The sequence below is a fragment of the Apis cerana genome, linkage group LG1, assembly GCF_029169275.1.
Source record: "Apis cerana isolate GH-2021 linkage group LG1, AcerK_1.0, whole genome shotgun sequence".
In the NCBI taxonomy this organism is placed as follows: Eukaryota; Metazoa; Arthropoda; class Insecta; order Hymenoptera; family Apidae; genus Apis; species Apis cerana.
The window spans coordinates 12,415,649-12,439,766 of NC_083852.1; the positions used below are offsets into that span (position 1 = coordinate 12,415,649).

The window sequence follows — 24,118 nt, forward strand, 5'->3', positions numbered from 1 at the left end:
TCTCTGTGATGTTTAATATCTCGAAGAAAGAAAAACTCTCTTAAATTTAAAACCATCTTCAAGACAATTTAAACGTATATAATAAATTCCAAGAGGTCAAAGAAAAAAAATCTACATATATTTTTGAAAAAATATTGCTCGTCGCTTACGAAACACTTTATAAAAGATGAAGAAAAATTTGAGAATACCGTTGATGGACTAACGCATAAACAATTTGCATCGTGGTAAACTGAATCATCTCTCAAATTTGGCCGTTACATTGGAACAGCGTATTCGAACGACAGTCGTAATTGTTCGCAGATGCGCGGAACAGCGAGCGACTTTTTGTCCTGAAAACGGACAAAAAGATCCCGTGGTGCACCATCGCGACGAATTCTCTTTAATTCGAGGTATTTTTAGCGATGATGCTGGTAAAAGGCTCTCTGTGGAATTCTAGCAGGGGGCCTTGCACCATTCTTATCGTCCATGGTCGGCATAGGAAGTGTAATCCTTCTGCTCGATAGATCAGGAATTCGGATAAATTGGAAATTACAGTTACTGTAACCTCGATTCCTCGGTATGCAAAATAAATAGAATATCGAATACACGTGCGTTCAGTCGCACGTGCGCACAGTTATGCAAATGTTATTTCATAAGCTTCACGAAGCGAATTACAGTAGAATTCCAAGTATAGCGTAACAATGCACACGTCTTTTTTTATGTTAATCATGAACTCGAGAAAATTCGGATAATATATGAAGATGAACAGTCTCGAAAAATAATTTTCTCTCTTCTTTCGACGAATTGAATTCAGAATTCACTATTATTCACAAGTTATTCGGAAAATATAAAATATATCTTTACAAAGTGTGACGATCGAACTTAAATAGCCCTTTATCGATTAACTAATTCATCTTCATCCCCTTAACAGCAATCCCCAAATTTCTCATTTCTCCCAAAGATGAAATTTATTCGACTACCGGACGAGTCAGAAACTTTATTAGAAACCCAGTTCCTTGCTCCCAAGAACCGTTCTCAGACGGGTACGTCCCAGCGTGGTTCTGGCAAAAATTCTACCGACGTGAATCACCTACGTGTCCTCCTCACCGTCACGGGGGAGGGGACAAAAGAATCTCGAACTTCATCATTCCAGCGTGTAAAAAGGAAAGGACGTCGCCGACGAAAAATTCCTTCCTTCTGGCAATGGTCCACACGGAGGCGTGTTCCTCCACCCGACCTAAACCTCGAGCAGCGGCTTGTAGGCGCGCCCCCCTCCCCCCGGGTCTTCCATAAAGAACGCAGGGAACGTTAGATCATCGATTCGAAATCGATCGGCCGTTAACTCGGAAGAAATCGAGTCGGGCAACGGCCAAGCGGAAACTGCGGCATTCCTGCGGACGATCGCGCGACATGTGGGCGATCCTGTTATCTGTCCATTATCGCGGCGGTCGCGATACCGAATGCGAGTCAATCGACCCACGGATTGGTGTCGTTACGCGAGCCACCACGTCGACCAGGATCTCCGATGAGAAGGGAGTTTTGATATGTGGGGCAGCGGTCAGGAGATCGTATCGCGCGTTCGCGCGACAGGCGTGAAACAGGGGAACCGCAAGCTCTTTCTCTCTCTCTCTCTGCCGAGAAGATTTTCGACCAGTTTTTAGGTTAGGTGGATATGGGGAAAAGGGATTTATAATTTTTTTTTTTTTTTTTAGGGAGGATAGAATGATTGATAAATGAAGAAGAACGATTCTATGATGGATATGTTTGTGTTTTGAAACGAATAATATTTTTAACCCTTTGCACTCCGGACCTGTTTCGCCGGAATCACCAACTCCAGACGATTCGAACGCGCGGGTTCGATGAAATTTATGATTATCTTTGTATATAATTAAAATAATGGAATGGGGAAATATCAATTTTTTAAAAAAATTAAATTCATCAGATTTAGTAAAATTTAAAGATGTTATATATATATATAATAATTATTAAAAATAAAAAAGTTCTTGAAATTACAGAAATTACGTAATAAATTAATCTAGGGAATTTATTAGGAGATTTAATATTAATTAGTCTAATGATTGTTCTAAATTCTATAAGAATTCGTTGGATAAAAACATTATTTGAATTAATCATTAGGATAAATAAGATTGCTAACGAAAAAATAAACGAATTATGTTTAAAATTTATAAAAAAAATAAGTAACAGTTTAAGATATACATGAATGTTTTATCAAAATATTTATTTTTAAATGCAATTTAAATATTAACTAATATGCAATTTATTAATTTAATTGATATTATAAAATTCAAAATTTTATGTGCTTAAACGCCAAAATAAATAAATTAAATTTTAAATTATAAAAATTGTTGATTTATCGACGAGATATGAAGCTTTATTTAACTTATTATATAATGTTAAATTTATAAATTTATAAATATATATTTCATTAATAAATTAATTAGCAAGAATTAGTTTAAAAAAATCTAATGGTTCATTTATATTCGAAGATCTTGCAGATTTTTCATCGGGTACAAATTATATTCTTCGAGATATATCTTCCTATTCCCTGCATATTATCCAATTTTCTGTATCTTCTGCGATATCTTCATTTTAACTATTGTTTTCACATTCGCTATCGTTAATTTCTTTATGAATAGAAGGAATTTCAACAAGGAAAAATCAAACTCATCTTCATTAACTTCATTAACTCATTTCATGCTTACAAAACTCAAAAACTTTGAAAATAATATTTCCATTGCCATAAACTCGGACTAAGATGTCTGACTCGTGATCACGGTCTAATTTGAAATGAAAAATCTAGCCATTTAACGATATATTATTCTACATCTCATAAGATTATTGGAGCGGATTAAAAGGATTAAAATTGGAATCGGTTTTTTCTTCGAATTTGTTTGAGAATGAAAATGTAAAAATCTATCTTATAGATTTATATTAATTCTAGATCATGATCACGGATTCGAAAGTAAATATACGTGTAAATGTATAGATTGTAATAAAACATACGTGTGAAAGAAAATCCCATGTATTAAAATATACATGTATATATTAATAATGTGCGATTAATAATCAGACTTGGACACATTTTATTTGATATAAAATAAAAAATCGAGTCAAATAATAATGATAAATCATTTCAGAGGACCAATCTTTCTCAACGATTTTAATGCTTAATCGAGGTTGAAATGCATTGCAAAGAGCGTTATTTTGAATAAGTTTTTTTCTTTGCGTATAATAAATATCGGCTATAGTATTTGAATTAATTGCAAAAAGATATTTTGTATGATTGAATTCTATCTATTTTTGCATTCGTCACGACGTATGCGAGTCATTTATCAACTGCTTAAAGCAGAATTGATGATATGAAATCTTTTGCAAATAACTCGAAAACCAAGACCGTTTATGTAAAGAAAAAATTGTTTAAAATAATAATCTCATAATTTCGTGCAATTAATTTCTTATAAAAACTTGATTTGTCATTTTATTTTAATTAAATCAAATATTAAAAATATTATTTATTAATCACGAAATAAAACAAAGATGTATATTAATATCCGTTTTAAATATTTTCAAATGCATATTTATGGAAAATTCGAATACACAAAAATATGTAGAATGCATATAATGAAGTTCGTGATTAATACATTCGTATATTATTATATCATAAAATTAATATATCGATAAAATATATTATACACTGCACGAATGTATATATTTTTGGAGCAACACGATTGTTGGACGGGTGGTAAAAGAAGTAAAGACTCGAAAGAAATTGGAATTCAGTAGTCAGCGTTTTGACAAAGTGGGTATGAAGTGGCTTGTCTTTGGAACGTGGAATACGAGATTCTCGAGTGCACGTCGAGGCATAAAAATGCTTAGGTATTCCTTCCTTCTTTTTATCCCTCTTCGAGAGAGAGAGAGAGAGATGTCGGGAAATGCCGGCTATTGAATTTCAATTCCTTACAAACTCCTCTACTCTTTTATGACGCGACAACTCGTAGAATCATGTTTTCCTTCGCTGAGATCTCATACAATTTTCTTGAAAAGACAGTCACTTAAACATATCAAGGAACATATCGAGTTCAGTGTTGGGTATATTCACATAACGTGCACAAGAGCTAAGTACAAGAACGATCGTCAATAAGTTCAAAATGGTGGGCGCGAAGGAATGAGAACTGGCGTTCCCCGAGAGAGTAGGAGTCAATTTAAGAGCGACAGGTAGGCGGAATAATGGTCGAAACCGTAGGTGATTGAATTCCAACGATCCATAAACTTCCTCCGCCCTTCACGGATAAAATAACTGTCCCGATAGCGCTCCCTTGGAAATCCTGACCTTCCTCCATTTCCAATCTTTCCGTTTTAAATAAAACACGAACGGAATATATACCATAGAATATAGCAGAACAATATCTAGTAGAAAATCTTTTTTACCATCCTTCAAATATATATCCACCAGGTATTAATGGAAATTTATGATGATTCTCGTTATCTCGCATTATCATCATTGGGGTGATCATTAGATTAATTAAAAATCTAATTATCGGACTATAAAATTAAACTTCGATTCCTGAAATTTCCATTCCGTATCAATAGGATAATAATAAAAAAAAAAATTCACGAGTTTCAAAGTGGATTTAAAAGCGGATATTTTTGAAAATCGATAAAATATTACGAATGTGTTTCGAATGATCCCGAACACGTGGAAAAGTGTACGTATAAAGATGAAAAATATGTAGAAAATTTGAAGCGAAAGAGGAATGTTGTCAAGTATTACTCCATTATTCAACGCAAATATCATTTCCATTATCTTTTTCAACGCAAACTTTACTTTTATCTCGCGATATATTCCATATGCTCTATCGTACGGACGATTAATTTCACGTGTAAATCCCTGGCAACCCGTAGAATCTCGTGTAACGTGCACGCCGTTAACCTTGTCCGCAGACGCGTTCTCGTGACAAAGCGGTCCACTCTATGGCGTCGTTTTCACCGTGCGTAGGCCATTATTTTTAGATAAAGCGCGCGAACGGCCAAGACGATTTTCAGGGTAAATGTTCCCGAGCCCATGGCTATCGGTATGCCGGGGAGAAGCTCGAAGGCCTTCTGGAGGCCACGTGACTCGCTTTTGAATACCGTTAAACTCGAGGAGATAGAGGAACGTTCGGTTTATTGAAGGGTAGGGTCGAGATTAGCAGTCTTAACAGCGATTCCGTATATACGACCGTTGTAAATAAATTTTTAATGTATTGGGAAATGATTGATAGTATTCTTTGGCATCACAGTGTTTCGTAATGTAGAGCAAGAAACAATTAGAAATATATTTAGAAGATTAGAGGTTTAATAAGTTGCAGAATAGAGAGGAATTTTTTTTTTTAGTAAATATTTATGAAATGTTTATAGAATTGGTATATCGATCATCACTCCCTTGATTGAACAAAATCATACATTTTTATTTTAACAAGTTTAACAAAATCGAATATGAGTCAGAATATATATTTATATTCCAAGTTTTAATTTTCATTTCAAAAATAAATAAAAATTGATTTAACTATTAGCCAACTTAATAATTTGTATTAGTTTTTCTAATCTGATTGCCAATCAATCGTCTAACTATAATCAATAATAAATATAAAAAAAAATAAAACACTAATAGTATTCAAGAATGTAGAAAAGAACCACGTATAGGAACGAAGTCGATATGGTGAAAATAGTTTTGCGGATCAAGAAAGTGGAAACATAAATGGATCATCAATCTATATAAAGGAATTTATGTGTGCTCTAAGTATCTTAATAGATGTTCGGTATTAGAAACGCGTACGAGGATCTATCTGGAAAGCATGAAGTAGAAAATATGTGGCTTTTATGTAGATAGCGAACGCGTCGGATAAAATTATACGCCGCGGACAAGAAGGGTTCATTTATCACGAGATGCTTATTCTGTGATATTGGAATCGGTAATTTTGCCTTACTTGAGAATTTCACATTCAACGATAATGTAATGTAATGATGTTTCTTGCAAATTTATGAGAGCTAATACACGTAATAATAATAATCTTGAACTTTGGATAAAAGTTCAACATTTTCATGTAAAATGTTCAATAATAAACAATGAATTAACATATAAGAAAATACTTGAATAATGGACTTTTGAATGAAAAATAATTTTTTGAAAATTTAATTATTATCGATTCACAAGTCAAAAAGAAATTATATTATTACAATAAAATATCGTTAAGCAAGAGAAAATCTTATTATGAATTATAAACAACGAAGAAAAATACGTTAAATAATTACTACAGAAAGAAACTTCAAACTATGGATATTCTTTATCTATATAATCTCTTCTTCCGAAGATTTTATTTCATCATGCAAATATTTACAAAAATAAACATAGTTAGAAATTCTCTCTAATTAACACAAAGTGTTAATTTATCAATACTTGAGATCGATATGAAATAAAAATTAGAATAAATGTCCTTTATTAAGATTTACATTCATTAGGATATATTTTGTGTCAGATGAGACATACAAGACATCTAATATCTATTTTGATAAATAAATAAACCTTAATCGATATTTTTATACATCAACTTTGTGTTCGTTTTGATCTCTAAAATCAACCATCTCTCGAATATATTAACTACGTATATTTTGCTACATAAAAGGAAGCTTCCGCGAATTCAATTAAATACCTTTTGCACGCGTGAAAACAATGTTAATCCGTATATTATGCAGCCGTGTTTGATCGTAACCGTGAACCGTGTACCGAGCAAACGTGCAAATGGCAGAGTGTATAACATGATTTAGAGCGAATGTGCGTGCAGTCGATAGAATTTCAAACTGCAATGGTTTCCATTTCGCACGTCCCAATAGTTCACTGATTGACAATTGAATCGGATTATCGGTGAAGAATCAAATCATGATCACTACATCGATACTTTTGTCTAATTTTCAATTGTTGTTCCGTGTTGAATTAAGTTAGCATATGCGATTGACGTTCTATGCGTATTCTGCAGTATGTAAATTAAACAATTGTTGGACTTTAACATTTTTTTTATCTCGGAATTCTTTAAATTATAATTTATATATCATGTATCGTTTTTTCTACAGCATTTTTTTAAAAATAACTCAAAATTTCTTCATTTCTAAATTATTAGTAAAGAATAAATTTTGCTATTATAATTCTCAATAAAAATTTGAATTAAAATTAAAAATTAAAAATAGATGAATACGATTATTTCTGCATAGTTAAATGATCAAATAGTTTAATTGAAATTATTAATCGATTGGTAAAAAGTGTATACTTTTAGATTCATTGATTCGTTTGTAAATATTTAAGAAAAAGAACGATGGGAATATAATTAAGAAATGAAAGAAAGATATAGAGTAGCATGCTCCGTCGACCATGATAAACACAGCTTTTTCATTAAATGACACGATTTTTGATTAAAAATTCGACAAAAATTTGAAATAAATAAAGAAATAACAGACCGTGAAAATAACTTGATTTATCGAAGGCAGCACGTAATAGAGATCGGAATCTTGTTTATTTTTCCATTTTATAGAAATATATATTCTGCATGCTTGCATCCACCATGAATTCAATGGTTCTGATAGTTTCACTTTTCCATCAGCCCGATGGTAATTATCACCGCATAATTAATTGTTGTAATCTGACTTTCATTGCATTTTTAACATGCTATATAAATTACATTAGAGAATTATTTCTTTGTTCTTTTAGAATTTTTTTAAAAAAGGGAAAAAAATTGTAGAACATGTAAAGAAACCTAATTTCAAAAGAAATGATGGTTGAAACCAAAGTTTCTTTTTTCTCTAATTCTATCTTATTTGTTAACTCAGTCACACCCTCTATCCGGTAATTCCTACGTTTCAAACACCGCTTCTCGAATGTCAGGGATTACGATCTGTAGAGAACGACTTAGTCCGACATATCAGGACTACAATGCAATTAAATGTTGCACGGTTTACGTAACAGCGTACCTCGCAAAAAAGGCCAGCTCGCTTTGGACGTTGAATAATGACGTTGGCGTGGGAAAAATTCCGAATTGATTTCTGTATCTACATTTACAAAAAAGCAACAAGACGAAATAAAATCAAATTCTCGTGCGTGGTAATATTGTGGAACAAAATTTAGTAAAAATAGCAAAAATTGAACATGAATATCAAGATAACACACGTAGATAATTTTTAAATAAGAGTACATTTGGAAACATTACGAAATATTCAAAACTATGAAGTTTTTTCTTAAATAAACTCCTTTTTCTTAATCCAATATCTATTTGTTCTCTGGAAACAGATGACACTTGCGTAGCTCTATTATTTGGATTAGTAGTCAGCAAGAATAGTTCAGTCATTTTGTTGTTTATAATTATTTGTTTATAATGCTAATAATTAATTCCATCAAGAATATGATCTGTTGTTTTTAATGAAAAACACGCTGTTGAACGAAGAACATATCAGCCATCATGAATAAGTGGACCTTAAAAACTAACGTTTTCACAATTATTTAGGCTTGCATTACAGAGATTAAAAAATTACGATGAATTGAGAAACAACGTTTGGTATTAAATCCCTGAAGAAATCCAATGGAAAATATTTAAGTCAATAATGATTGTGTGAAAAATAATAAATAAATGTAGTTTTTATGTGTCAATTATTAAATATTTCCATTTTCTATTTCTAACATTAACATTTTTTTTTTGTTGTGTCTTGTATCCTTTATAATAAACAAAAGTTTATATTATTTCTTGGTATTTCATACTTTGGATTAATTTAATGGTATTGTTGTTATTGATCAAAAATTTGTCAGGACAGTTTTACTATTGCGGTCGTGTATTTGCGTTTATTATCTGTATAACTGTAAATTGTACAGTCTGTACATGGTTGCCACTATACGCGAATAATATCTTCGCACAGTGCACTAATTACTATTAATAACCGCCATCGAACGTTCATTAGAGCTGGTATGCAAAGTTACATGAGCCGGACATTCGGTTTCATCAATTTTGTTATGCATTTCGATATCATCATTTGGTAAAACGCTCCAAGTTACGACAGTATAAACATTTAAATATTTTTGTAATAATTATCGTCGAGCTTCGATGAATCAATAATTTAATTTTATTTCGACGAAAATTTTTTTTGAAATATAATGCACGATATTGTTTTGTTATAATTATAATTTAAAATGTTTAATTTTATTTTATTTGCAATTATCCTTTAATTTAACCGCGATGAATATTTTAATCATTTAGTTTTTTAATAACGCTTAATATTTCAGATTTTTATGCCTTGTGTGAATATATAAAAAAAAGAAATATAAAGCTAATCAATCTTCCATTCTATCTATCTTCTTTCGATCCAGAAAATTCTTCCATTAATCGGGCCAACAAAAAGAAGCCAACTACTTCGATCGATAACCTTTTTACTAAATAACACGTGAATATATTAAGATAATGATTGGAGTCACGCGCAATTGAAACTGGAGCAACAAAATGTCTGCCTTCTTTCGTCTCACCTTCTTTCGATGGATTCTTCTATGGCTCGAAAACGAAGACTCTGTGAAATCAGCAACAAAACTCTATTTACACGAACGAAGGCGACCAACTGTGTTGAAAAACTTGATCCCAGTGATTTATTTACGAGAACAAGCGAATTGTCTCGATGCCTGGACATTGCAGCTCGCCTTCCTTTCGATTTGCGCAATCTGAGAGCCGGCCAGTCGCGTGTCTCCGCACCTTTTCTAGAAGAAAACGCGGAATTCTTGTCGCTGGTAATTTAAAACTACGATTACGACCGTCGATTGAGAAATTATTACAATTGAACAGAGGGTTAATTGTCCTTGATTGATCGATCTCTTATTCGGAGCGAGTGATGAAAGGATTTATTGCTGTCTCGTAGCGACATTTCGAAGACATTTTATCTCCGCTGCTTTGAGAAGTTGGAATTAACGTTATAACGTATTTAGAATCGGTATTTACGTGAGTGAATTCTTGGATCATTGGTGTAATTCTATCGTCAACTTTCGAGATGTTAAAAGCGTGTTCTATCGAAGAAAGTTGGAATTAAACACAATAGAATAGAAACAATTGGAAATTTCACCGTAGAAACTTATTATAATAGTGGCTCTAATAACTACCTTCGTAACATTGAACGCGAGTCGAGGCAACTAGGAAACAATTGAGGAAACAATTGATTCTAAAGGTATATGGATATACCAAGTTCAAGCTTCAACTTCAAATCCAATCTCTTCGATCTTTTTTTTTTTTTTTTTTTTTTATAGTAGAGAAGCTGTTTGACTAAAAGTATACGGGATTTTAATTTATAGATACTTTGTAAAAAACTTATTGTATAAAATATATTCAAGAAAGAATTTAATGATTTCGTATAAATTAGAATTTATAGCAAGGTGATACAAGGTGTAATTTTTAATATATATAATCGATATAACTCATTACTTGTTGCAAAAAAAAAAAATATTTATCGAATTAATATATTTTTTTCCTATATAAGCAGTTTAATATCTTTAAAACATTTTTTATAGAGGATAGTTTACGAAAATAATTTATACATATATATAGATTAAAATCGAACATTCTCTTTGTTACTAAAAGGAACGAACAAAAATCAAACTAAATATCATAGCATCGGAATCCTTAATAAGACAATCGTAAATTTCTCCATCGTGCAACCGATTGTTCCCCGCTAATTAAAGCCCAGATAATTTCTTTTATTAAGAGATTATTCTATGAAACGTTTGATGCGATGGAGATATTACGCGTGCTCGATAAGAGCCAGGTGCGTCGACAATCGGTGGGCCATTAACGTCAATGGAATGGCGACACTCGAATTTGATTTCCGTGGTCCTTTCACGAGAGCGCGCCTTTAATGGTCTTGGAAGCTGTCCGTTTGGTCCGTGGAAATTAAACGAGAGGGGAGAACGTCGATTAGGGCGACAAAAGGGTATAATTTGCCCATATGTTTCGATATGCGGGTCTCGAGTTTCAAAGACGACTTTTGTAATTTAAACCAAAGCAAGCTTAGCAATCGGTCTAAATAAATTATTATTGAAGAAATACTTTGTCTTTTATGTATAATTATTATAGTTTTCTTTGTAATTTTCTTTTTTAGGCCTATTCGAGTTCGTTTTGGAATAATGATATTAATAATTATTATTGTTTTTTATGCATGTATGGTTTGGGCCACCGTTTCTTCACATAAATCTAATTTTCATATGTTGCATAACGTTTTTCACACTTCGCTGGTTATTCTTTTTTTATTGATTATAATTAACCTATTTAAAATCAACGATATGCACGTCACGCATAATAAATTACGCCACTATTCCTTCGATACATTATCATTGACATTTGATCATTTCCAAGACACGAAACGAAATAACGTTGATATTAAAATCCAAAATGATAAAAAATTACTTATATCTTTTTTACTCGATATTACATATATGAAACATAGTAATAGACATTGCATTCATTAAATATTTTAAATCAGTATGCATCGCAACAAAATATGCTTTATCGAGAGAGAATTAATAAAAATTCTTGTAACATTAACGATAGCGCAAATCGTTCGTCAATATTGAGAAAGAAATATTGCACAATGTCAATAAAAATGGTAATCGTCTCGAATGCTAAAAATTGTGAAAATTATAAAAAAAATTTATTTTTCATAGTATCATTACCAATTAAATCGTTAATACATCAGACCGTTCAATTTCCTCCATCCAATCAGGTTAAACGTCAAAAGTAGATCGGTCAATTATTAAGCCTTTCATGTGTACCTTCATGTCGAATCAACTTTTCTTGAAATAAGAAATAATGGTATCAACGTGTTCGAATCCCTCCGGTACAAGACCGTATCTCTGTACAGGGAGCTCTGTAAAAGGGTAGAGCCAACTCCATCGTAAATCTGCGCAATTAAAAGGAAGTTTGTACATAGACGAGGCTTACTACGGCCAAGTCTTTGGATCGCGATCGTTCTCTCGAGCGAAGCGTGCAGGATTTAACTAAGCAGCTGCAGACTTTCACACCGAAGAAAGAGCACATTTTCCGGCCCGTTCGATATAGTGGAGAGCAACGGCGGACAGTGGGAACGACAGATGCTGAGTTCCTTTTATGCGCCACGCTTATGCGCTTTGTGGTCACGTTGGTGTCCTGTCGTGAATGACAAACACTTCACCGGGGTCGTTAAATAACACGCGTGTATACGCACCATACGTAGAATCCTTCTTGGTGAGGTTACGTTTTAAGTTCACTTTGGTTGGCACTGATGGGTCGCTCGGTTTTGCGAAGCGACGCAAAGAAAAGCTGCGTTTCACGATTTGTTCCTGAGAAGTTTAATCCTTTTGGTATTCAGAAATCGATATTTCGATTCTGTCGTTTTTAAAATGTATCTGTAATGAATTTTCATAAAATATTTTCATTGAAAAAACAAACGTGTCAGTTTATCGAGTAATTGAAAGATGGCACACTTGTACACTGATTAGGCCTACTAAGGTTACTGAATTTGTCGCGTATTTTTTATTTGTATTGTTTTATTTAAACGATATATAATTTTTTTGTCATGAAATATAATTTATTTTCTCTAGAGTATAAAAATATAAATTTTAAAAAAGATATTTAAAGATATTAATTTTAGTAATCGTTCTCAAAACCGTATATTTTTCCAGATATTTTCATCTCCATATTTTTTTTTAAAAGAAACAACTTCATCAATAATGAGGATAATCAAATCATGTAATACGGGAGATCACTTTGACTTTTTCTAATGTAAATTATTCGAAGATAGATTTCAAGGATCGAATATTGATATCATCGATCATTCTCGATCGGTATTAATTTAGTTTGAATTCACTCGCAACTTCAATATTTTGTTTTCCTAAGAGTATGGAAATAACCGCGTGATCAAAATACCGCATTGCAGTATTTCCATGTCTCTTTATGAAGCAAAGTACGCAAGAAGAATAAAGGTGCAAGGGCACGGTGAATGCGTGGGGAAAGACTTGACTATGTAATCGCGTGTTTATTGCTTGGCTTCTTATATATCTCGCTCTAAAACTTTCCTAAATTGCACGCACGTTTCAGGATTATTTATTTCAACTTGAATAATTTAACTCGTTCGATTTCTAGTAGAAATTATTATTTAGAAATTATATACGAAAAATATATCAAATTGTATAAATGATAAATATAATTTTATGACACATCGAGAAAATAATATACTGAATTATGGAATGAGAATTAATAATATTATTACTCAGTAAATCAGTCGAATTATCAACAACTGACTACAAGATAGCACGAAGTATATATCGTGCAACTAAACTGCAACGCTTTCTTGATCAGGATAGATCTGGATCATAAACGAATGAGTATGATCGTCGAATTATCGTTTGTTCTCGTACAACGATACCGTTGCTTGCATTCTAATAAATTACTCGAAACGAATTATTGGTGCGCGATCAAACTATTTGCCTTTTAATTTATTAATCTTGGTCTATTCTTGCATCTTGGTTATTTTTTGATTAGTAATTTTAATAAAATATTAGATGCATAGTTGATCTTTTTCAATAATAAAATATTAGTTCAAATGATTAAAAGGGAAATTAAATATCGCAATACAAAAAAGGAATATTTCTTTTAAAATTTAAAATTTTCTTTGTTCTTATGTTAATATTCAGAATTGCTTTAGCATAAATAATCTTCAAGAAATTTTTAAATTCAACCAGTTCAACATATAAATTTGTTGTTGATTTACATTTCGAATTCAAAATTTTTTACTAGAAAATTGAATATTAATATTTTTCCACGATTTCAAAAATAATAAAATACACTTAAACGAAAAGAAATATTTTGGATGAGACTTTTATTAACCGAATATTTAACAAATATTTGATTTCAATTTCTTTCTAAACATAAATATAAAAAAGATAACGAGTATTCAATCTTCTGATTCAAACAATCTTATTTGTAGAATCAATAGAATAGAAAACTCATAACTCGTTTAAAGAAGCATCATTGACCTCAACCGATAGAAATTTCACGTCACTTTCACAGCTTCACCACAAATATTTATGTTGTGTGAGAATCTTAATGAAGTTTCTTCTGTAATTCTTCCAGTTGTGGATCCCAAGGGCAAAGAAACGAGCATCGATACTCTCACTTTCGACGATTTCCGTCCACGGTGAACCTAATTCCGTCAAATAACTGAAGGCAATTTTCCACGCGTATTAGCGGCAAGTTGCAAAAAGGCAACGCGCGATTTCGCGATTCCTTCCTTGGAGCGTTCGATTTAACGATCCGACTAGAAATACCACTTTCAACACCGTCGATTGCCGTCCTCTCTAACTGTACGATCAGTAACTTTGTAACAATTCTAAACGGAGGAATTTCTTCGACCTTTAATCTCCGAGATATTTTCAGGCCCGAAGGCACAAAGATTTCACAAATATTAATGTTAATATATTTATATATTTTCTATTTAACAATATATATTTTCATCGCTTTTACGTTTTTATTCGATATAATGTTTACTTTTTGGGAGGATTTCAGACGTTTATTGACTCGTTTATGGAGTGTTGAGAAAAAATTTCAAATACACGAGTAGATAGTTATTGTCCGGATCTTCTCGATGAAAATTTGAAATGTAAATTCGAAGGAATCGATGAGTGTAAACAAAATCAATTCTCATTAATATTTATCTTCTTCCAGACGAGTAAAAGAAAGTTTAATATTTTGATTTAAATTTGATTTAAATTTTAATCCTTAATTTTGTTCCTTAAACAAAATACGTATTATAAAATTATGGGCATTTAATTAAATTAAAAATAATACATTCTCCTTTACTTGAACAAATTATTTAGAAAATTATTTCAACATATGATAATTTTTTTCCAAGAAAATATTAATTGCTGATGTAACAGCAATCTTTCTAACTATATAAAAATATTCCTACTCGTATTAATTATAAAATTACACAATGAATTTTTTTTTTAAAGTTATTATAGAAAAATTAAAGATTTAAAGATATTTTTACCGCGTCCTTCTTCCGAAGGAAAACGAAGAATAACAAGCATTATTTTTCATGCGAACTTTTTAATTTTTATTTTTATTTTTATCGACAATGAGTCAGAATTATTTTCGTGACATTGGTTTCATTATAAGTCACATTTTACGAAGAAAAATTTGACAAAATTTATGATTAAAATTAATTACTTCAATATATATATTTTCCAATTTTTGATCCTCTATATAATTGTTAAAATTGTCCAAGTAATTGCAAAATAACGAATACCGAAATAATTGCAATCCTGCTAAAAAAAATCTACAGAAAGACGGTGTAACGATACGGAGATGTAGAATAGAATTTCATCTTGCACATAAATCTTTGAATCACGACAGCATTTCACGTGGCGAATTTTCAACTCCACGTTTCGGGAACGTGCAATAGAATCGCGATAGGAGAAAGTTATCACGAACGGTGATTTGTTACCGGTAAGGTTGCTTCGTCTACCGCACAGCTGAGAAACTTCTATCCGTCCACGAATACGATGGAAACAATAAGGTGTCGCGATCGCTTTCATTTTTCCACATGAAAGGGAAATTGAATGGAAGACGATCGTTTATTCAGAGATTTTGATTAAATTCTCTGAACCTTTGACTTGGGTTCAAGAATGATTTTTGATATCATTCACTCGTTTTTCTCGTGTACCGGATAGAGATCAACGATATTATCTTATACTTATATCCGAATTATTAATTATTTGACGAAGAAGGGATTACAGAAGAGATGTTATCATTGTTTACGTCGTTAATGCATCGTATTAACTTTAAAAATTAATTATAAAGATATATCAGTTTTTGAAAATAGCATGTCACTGTTTATAAAAAAGTCATTTTATGAAGAAATTATTTCTTGGAAATATTTTACTTTCGAAAATTAATGTAGATTAATTGTGATAATTGAATTGCGAGATATTTCTTAGACACGAATTTAAGAAGAAACTAAAAATGCAATTATTTTTATGAAAAATATTTTATACATTTATTTTTAAATAAATGTTACGAGTGAATTGTACGTGTAAATAATTTATCAAATTTTTCACGATTAAACTTTAAATTACAAAATAAATTTTGATCTGATAATTACCGTTTTGTAAACGATAAAAGATTATATTTTTTACAGTAAAATAAGTAAACAAATTTTCTTATATACTATAGATTACATTATAATTTACGTATTATGTACTACAATTTTTTTCTCACAAGCAAAAGCGAATCAACCTTGAATTTCGTAATATCGAGCAAATTTCGTCAAATCAACTATGCGAGGAATCATAAAAGATTCAATCATCGATGTTGAGAGATCGTTTCAATGTCAGAAGGAAATATCTTTTCATTCAAGCTGAATTGCCGTTTAGCCATGAACGTTTCACTTCCTACGGATTCGAACGTAATCAAGTTTCAAAGAAAATTCCGTACTCGTACTTTCTCGCTACAGGTGCAAATAGCAAGTTGATCTATACCTTGACCAGAAATCTTCGCTTTCACACTTGTTCGCACTCGTAAAAACATTGGCGAGGAATCGCTTGTAAAATGAAAAGGTAAATTGTTTAAAATTTATTGTATAAGCAAATAAGACGAATAAAAAAGTTTTATCGATAAGTTTTTCTATAGTATTTCCATGGCATATTGTTCGATCTTATTCGAATTGATTCTTTTATTCGATACGAAATGTTCAATTTCAATAAATATCAATGCTCAATTTGTAACATTTTTAACTGTAAAAAATATAACGAATGTATATTTAAAGATTATATAATGTTACTTGGTCTGAAACCAATGAATTTCCAAAAAATGATATGATCAAAGAATTTATAAATTCTATTATACTATGAATTCGTTTTAAATTTGAACAATAAATGATAATTACAACACTTAACAACAAAATTTCATCTTGAATGAGATTCGATACATTTATTATCATGTTTTTTTTTTTCGTATTTTGATTCTTGATTTTTTTAAATTAAACGTTGAATAATTTTATTTTATATTTAATGTGACAAAAACATTCTTCAATTCGAAGATATTCATAAATCAAAATAAATACAAAATTGATATATAAAAATATCTGTCTTCTTTTATTAAATTAAAAGTAATTTAATAGATATTTTATGTTCTAAAATGGATCTTTCAAGCACATCCCTCGTATTAAAATTCTGTATATAACTTGACAATCCAATTTTTTTATTATACACATTTCCCAAAAAGAAAAATAATTAAAACTAAACGATTATTAAACGAATATTTAACGATATAAATTTTCACGTATGCGTAAAAGGCGCGAACGAACGAAGTTGTAACCAGATTTAGATTCCCGCCCCCTGCATTGTCGTCTCGAAATCCCGATCGCAGGCGGCTTTCGCAGGTAAGTGGCACTTTCTTGCATGAAATTCCACGATGGTCAACAACCTCGGTCGTACTAGCGCCTTTGATATATCATGGAGCAGAGAAGCTCGTTTTTCGTGATCCATCGGGTTGGCTGGGCTTAGGAAAACCGTTTCGAACCGGGCCTTGAACGACGCGCATCTCTTTAACGGCTGACACGTCCGGTTCTCTGGATGGGAATCTGGAAAGTTACTGGTAGAACGACTTCGTCCGGTTGGGCAGGAAAGTTGATAGACGCGGAAGCGCGCTGATACGCGTGCATGATGTACGACCCGTGTTGGGGACGATTAAGAAAATATAATAGTGGAAAGTTGAAGGATGTCTCGATGTATCTTGTTCTTGCGAAGGAAAACGATTATCTGGAAAAAATATTTTTGGTCGAAATTTTCGGTAATTTTTATACTAAGAATCGAGAAACGCTTTCTTATAATTAATGTAAAATTTAAAATATTTTATCCATTTAATTTTCGTAAGCTGAATTATCGTATTTGCGTTAGGGGAGAACTGGTCGAATGCTGAACAGCTTATATTAACTTTCACTTCTCTCATTAGATGCTAATATTTTTTTTTTCTTTAATAACAAATTGAATATAATATTGTATTATATTATTTTAAGAAAAAAGCGTTAATATCCGACGAGAGAATTTAAAACCAGTATATTGAATGATCTTAAATTTTTCAAATTTAAAATTTAGTATCGTAAAATTAGAATTTTAATAATGTTGAAAAATTTTTTTATTTGTAGGATATATTAATATTTTTAAATTTTCAAAAGTAATTGTAATACTTGTATGATATAACTAATTATGTTGTACAATTATTCGAAATCTCCAAATATGATAATGTATTGTAAAATCAAAGCAATTTGATTTCACAATTTTTAAATACAGGGAAAACGGAATATTTTTATAATTTCTTCTTCGATTTTAACTTAATAAATATTTATAAAAGTTCGGTATTCAATCAAGAATTGTTGAAATTCTTAATGAAAGAAGTTAGAACATAATTTGCAATCGGATGATTTCGACTATAAAAATTCAAGAAGGTTTTCTTATATAATGTCATGAATAAGTTATATTTAAAATATCTTTTTCGTAATCGTATTGTTTTCATAAATACATGCATCGTATGTGATAATTCTGGAATTACGGAAGCCGTTACCTTGCTTCAGTTATTTCACGCTTAATTATTTCAGATTGTTACGAATTCTTTATTGTCTTTTCGGTAATTTCTTGAAAAAAAAATTAATTGCTATTTTTTTCTTTACTAAATCTAGATAAATCTAGATAAACACCAAGCAAATTTATGTTGTACATAATTAAAAATGATCTTAATATATGTAATTAAAAATAATATACAAACATATTTAAAGATCCATCTCGAAATATTAACTAACAATTATGTAACAGTAATAGATCGTAAAATAAAAGATTAAAATTGACAATGTTTAGAAAATGGATATATTTTCTTACGAATTTTTTCTCATATAAAATCAGATATCTTAGAGGATATAAAAGTATTGTTAAATATATCGATTATAAATTTATTTTAATCAAATTCAAATTACAAGAAATGTGCCATTTTGAATCAATCACAAAAATTTTGGTACATTTTATAAAAAGACAATTTTTATTAAAATAGGAATGTTGACTATTGAGAATTCAATATATGTACACTATGCCAAAAATTATTGTTATAAATTATTATTATCGATTTGAAAACGATATATTGAATATATACGTTATATATCTAAAAATTATTTTATCATTAGTTTGCATCATACGAAAAAATATTTTATATTTCGAATACTTTTTGGTACTTTCGAATTTGAAATAAACGTAACTAGAGAATTAGAAGTAATCCTTTTTTAATTTTTATAAATTCGTTCCTTAATACTGATCACGCGACATCCAATATTTATTTATTTCTTTATTCATTACTTTTACATTTTTATTTTTCAAATTATTATTCTTCGAATTATTGCATTTTTTCACAAACGTATAACGAAAACATATTTTGTTAATTCTTTATCTTGTAACTGATACTTGAAACTAATATTTCGTAACATTAAGAAATTAAATTTAAAATTTTTCACTTTTTAATACTTTCTAAAATTTTTTCTTAATATCCTATTTAAAAAGGAGTACAATAATGTAATCAATGAAGAAACTTTTACAAAATAAAAAAATTATGCAAATATGCAAAATAATCCAATTAAAAAGTATATCTCTCAATCATCTTTGCACATTTATTCGAAATCGTCTCGTAGTTATAGACAGCGTTAATTGGCGATATATCGTGTTAATTGACTATATGTGCCGATTAATGGTTCACCGTTTCAAACCGCAGCCTCCGCGGCAGGCAAGCACTGGTCACGTTTTTAGCTAATCTGCTTTCACGCTCCAACAATTATGCACGACGAGGCGCCTTTCTACATTCCGCCATAATAACCAGTCGCGACCTGGGTCGGTGTTCACCGAGATTTTCCTGTTGCGTCCACTGCTCGTTACGCAACACCAACTTGCTTGGATACTTGTCACGTCACGATCCACTGATGACGATCGATGAATCGTAATTGCAGGTCGCGTGTATCGAGACGTTCCAAATATGCGTCCAAATGATAGTCTGGATCGATTATATAATCGATGCATGTGTTTGTTTAACTGCCGGTTTTCCGGCAAATGCGGACAAGAACCGTGAATAATTGTAATATTTGATTATGATTCTTACTGTGGGAAAAAAGACCGGAAAACGAGAAAGTTAACTATGCGTGTCACGAGTTGTGAAATCGTATATGCTCGAGGTACGAGTAATTTCGAATTACTTTTCAATTATAACTTGTAACTTGAGTTATTTCTTACATATTGTATGTTTTTTAAAAAAAATCGAATGGGTAAAGAATATTTAATTAAGGAAAGAAAAAAAAAAGTTCTTATGGAAAAATGTTTAAATATACGTAATTACTTTATATTTCATCATAACAGAAAAAACATAATATCGATAAAATAAATTATCGAGTCAAATTATAAAAATATAATTTTTCGAATTTCTTTCAAAATATTCATATAATATTACGAAGAATTGTTAACATTGTTTTAACGTGTAAAATGATGTAGTCAAGAACGAAATATAAATGATTTTATTCTTTTTTATTCTCAAGAAAATGAATGTTATAACAATATTAATTTACCATTAAATATTAAACGAACAATGTTTAAGATTTAAGCAGATCAATTTTTACTATATCCACTGTAGTATATAATGTAATAAAAATCAAAATAAAAATCAAGTTATTTCCTTCGTATTCAAACAACTGATCTTAATTCGATCCATTTTTGACCTACTAAATTATTCTTTCTGAAATAATCGGAATTAGAAAAAAATATACATTATCAAACGACTCGTTACAAAAACTTTCACGTTATGGTCAATGAAAGAATTCGACCAACAGGTTATCGTGTCTCTAGTAAATTAATTAAACATGGCCGCGAACGAAGCGTGCAGATACGTGCTCGAAACGCGCTTATAAATATGGAAATATACAGCAAAATATGGTGTGCGCGCGCATACTTTCGCGGCATTTCTTGCGTCAAAGTAACGCGAAATGATTTCTCTAACGGGGACGCGATAGCTACCTCGGTCGCCTTTTTCTCTCGTACGCTTTCGTGCTATCGAATGCGGGCCATTCGATTTCATAAGGATGCGGGCGAATTTCCAGTTCGAGTCAACCCGAATTTCGAGATTTCCGTTCGAGAAGATCGTGGATTGGATCACGAGGGAACGCGCCCCGCATAGGAGATGATTTCGTTGATTAAACGCGATGAAGAGACGCCTCGTCAGTTTCCCTTGGCAATATTTCACGCATCGTGGCAGCGACATGCTATACAAAAGTTCAATATCCTGATTGAAACTTCGTCAAGCATTCTGGTTACATGCAATGGCATTGGCGCCGTTCATTTTCATTTACTGCTGTCTCGATGTATCGAGACATTGGCGTTAAGAAGGGGTTTTTTTTAAACTGATTAAAATATTATATTTTCGTATATACGTCGTAGAGAGAAAATTGTTTTAACGTATTTTTATATTAATTTAATTGTAGAAAAATTTTCACACGAAGTAAAAGCGTGCTTGAATAAATTGGATCTGAATACGTAAACATGAAATTACCCTGCGAAAGATTGACGTGCTGATTACGACATTGTAGTTTATAATGAGAATTTTCTATAATAATTTGTAACATTATACTATCGAAAAATATGAAATTAACAATTTTACTTAATAACATGTATCGATTTCATACGTAAAGGAAAAATGCCAAGAAAATTCAAATTTAATTTTTAACTATTACATCGGAATAAATTCGTAAAATAATATCCATTAACGTGTTACATAATTCACTTCTATTATATACTTGATAAAATTTCAGCTTGATATCGATACCATTGAAACGATTAATTCCGTGACGGCGTTAGTTAGCAATGCTCGTTATGGATCAAACTTGAGCGACTTATCATCCTCGACGCGCATCGTTAACGTGCACCGCACGTGTCGCAATTCTTCGTTCCGAAAGCAAAGAGAAGCATTTGCGATGGCTCGAGGCCCTAAGGGAGCCACGTGTCCGAATAGTGAGGGCAAACAGAGAAAGATATTTTTCTACCCTAGCTTTTCGAGATCCTGATGCTTTCAGTCGACCGTGAAGCACGAAATGTAGAAACTTTGATCAAGCGTATTTCTTGGCAAATTCAATTTTCTAAATATCCTTTATCCCTCCAGCTTTGAAACCTTTTTTTTCGGAAATTTCCCTGATCAAGACTCGGGATTGAATTTGGTCGGCTAATCCAAATAGCTGGCCTCGTGGATGAGCATCCATTCGATACATCAGGAAAGTTACGGTTCAATGGATTTAAAGGAGCACGTATTAGATCGACATGGTCGAAGGCGTAAATTTGTACTACAGGCAGACAGTTGCATGTATCTAATTTATGAACGGATCACACGCTCTAATGTACGTGATGCGCTTTCGTCACGGCTACTCTGTCGAGATCGTCCTTGTTCCAGGATCTCGTTACTGATCCATGTCCAATGGGATTTCATGCTTTCATGATTTCATGATCTACCTGGGAAAAAGGATACCGATAATGTCACAACAAAATATATTGAAAACCCATCGCTCATATAATATTTCACAACGAAATTCACTTTCCTAAAAAATTCCGAATACTTGATATCAGTTTTCAAATGTAATTTTTTTTTTAATTTCATCTCTTCAAAGTGATGTTCCCCTACTAAAAAAATTAAAATGAATTATTGCCGTAATTTATCGAATTAAACTCATTGAGCGTGCTTTTGCGATTGATAAATTTCAAGTCAAAATGTGTATCGCGCTTATACAAACAGCAATAGGCTCATAGATAACACCCTATAGATTTTGTGTAAACAGTCTCCGTGCACAAATAGACAATGTCGTCCTGTAGGGAGGAGGACGAACTCCTCCCTCGCTCATCATCGCGTTCCTTTCCCCATATGTCGATTTATGGTCTCGCCATTAGACACGGTTCCCTAGTGCACCGCGGGAGTTCCAGTTCGATTCGCCCAGAACAGGATATCGTTTCCACCGAAGGAGCGGGGTCTTTATTGTTCTCTTTTGTTACGCCCAGACCGATGAAATACTTTCGTGTGTTTACACACAATATCGTATTCATGGCAAATCTGAACAAACATTGTTCTGGGGGGGAACCGCATCCGAGAAGAAACAATAAATCCATGAATAACGTGGATCTCATGCTCGTCTGGCGTATCTGTTTGTTCTGTGGTAATCAATCCTCTGAGACGTATGGTGATACACTGTGTGTATCTTTTATTATGGCACAATCTCGATATATCTTCGGTTATTATGAAACGAACGAAAAGGAGAATTAAAGGAAACATTAAAGTATTTTTTCTTTTTGTTCTTTTTGTTCTTAGAATCGTCAATTAAATCGAAAATAATTATTTGGTTTTTGAAAAGTTAAATGCTATATAACAATTATAAACTATAAATGCTAATTGAAATAAGTATCTGTTCTACTTAAATATACTTTTTTTCTTTTGAATATTTTATATACTTTTCGTTGAACATTTTTCAAAAAGTGAAGATCATCGACGTAATCGAAGAATAATTGTTCGTTCCAGAGACATCTTGACAAAGGGAGCGACCTTGCCGAGGCGGCGAGTGCGAGCGGACTTCGCGAACTCGCAAGATCCTTGAAGCATCACCTTCGAGGATTCGGTTCCCGGTTAGAGGACAGGCGCGAGTACCTCGAAGACACGTCGAGATGTTGCCTGCTTCAGGATCGGGCGTACGAGTGGGCCCAGGAGGCACGCCTTGCCGGCGAACGAGGGGCCCAGCAGTTCCTGATGGCCAGACCACCCTTGCCGCCCGAGCATTTCACGGAAATGATGGCACTCGCCGAGAAGCTCGGTAACGAAATCCTTCTGGAACAATGCCGCATCGCCAGGAACAAGTGTGCGGAAGCGCTCGAGATGGCGAGGACCACCTCCGCACCTGGCAGCCCCGCAAGAAGAAGATCCTCCTCGGAGTCTGCCACCTCTTGGGAAGACAGTTTGACCAAGAGTACGTAAATCTCCTTGTTTCC

General features: G+C 32.1%; 1 protein-coding gene across 5 annotated transcripts in view; it reads left to right on the forward strand.

Annotated features, from left to right (window-relative positions):
• LOC107999813 (puratrophin-1) overlaps positions 1–24,118 on the forward strand; it is a 323,391-nt gene that overhangs the window by 294,569 nt on the left and 4,704 nt on the right. For all 5 annotated transcript variants that reach the window (XM_062073658.1, XM_062073646.1, XM_062073654.1 and 2 more), the window contains one exon: positions 23,655–24,096. In XM_062073658.1, coding sequence (XP_061929642.1) covers positions 23,655–24,096 — 442 coding nt within the window. The remainder of the gene's footprint in view (positions 1–23,654; positions 24,097–24,118) is intronic.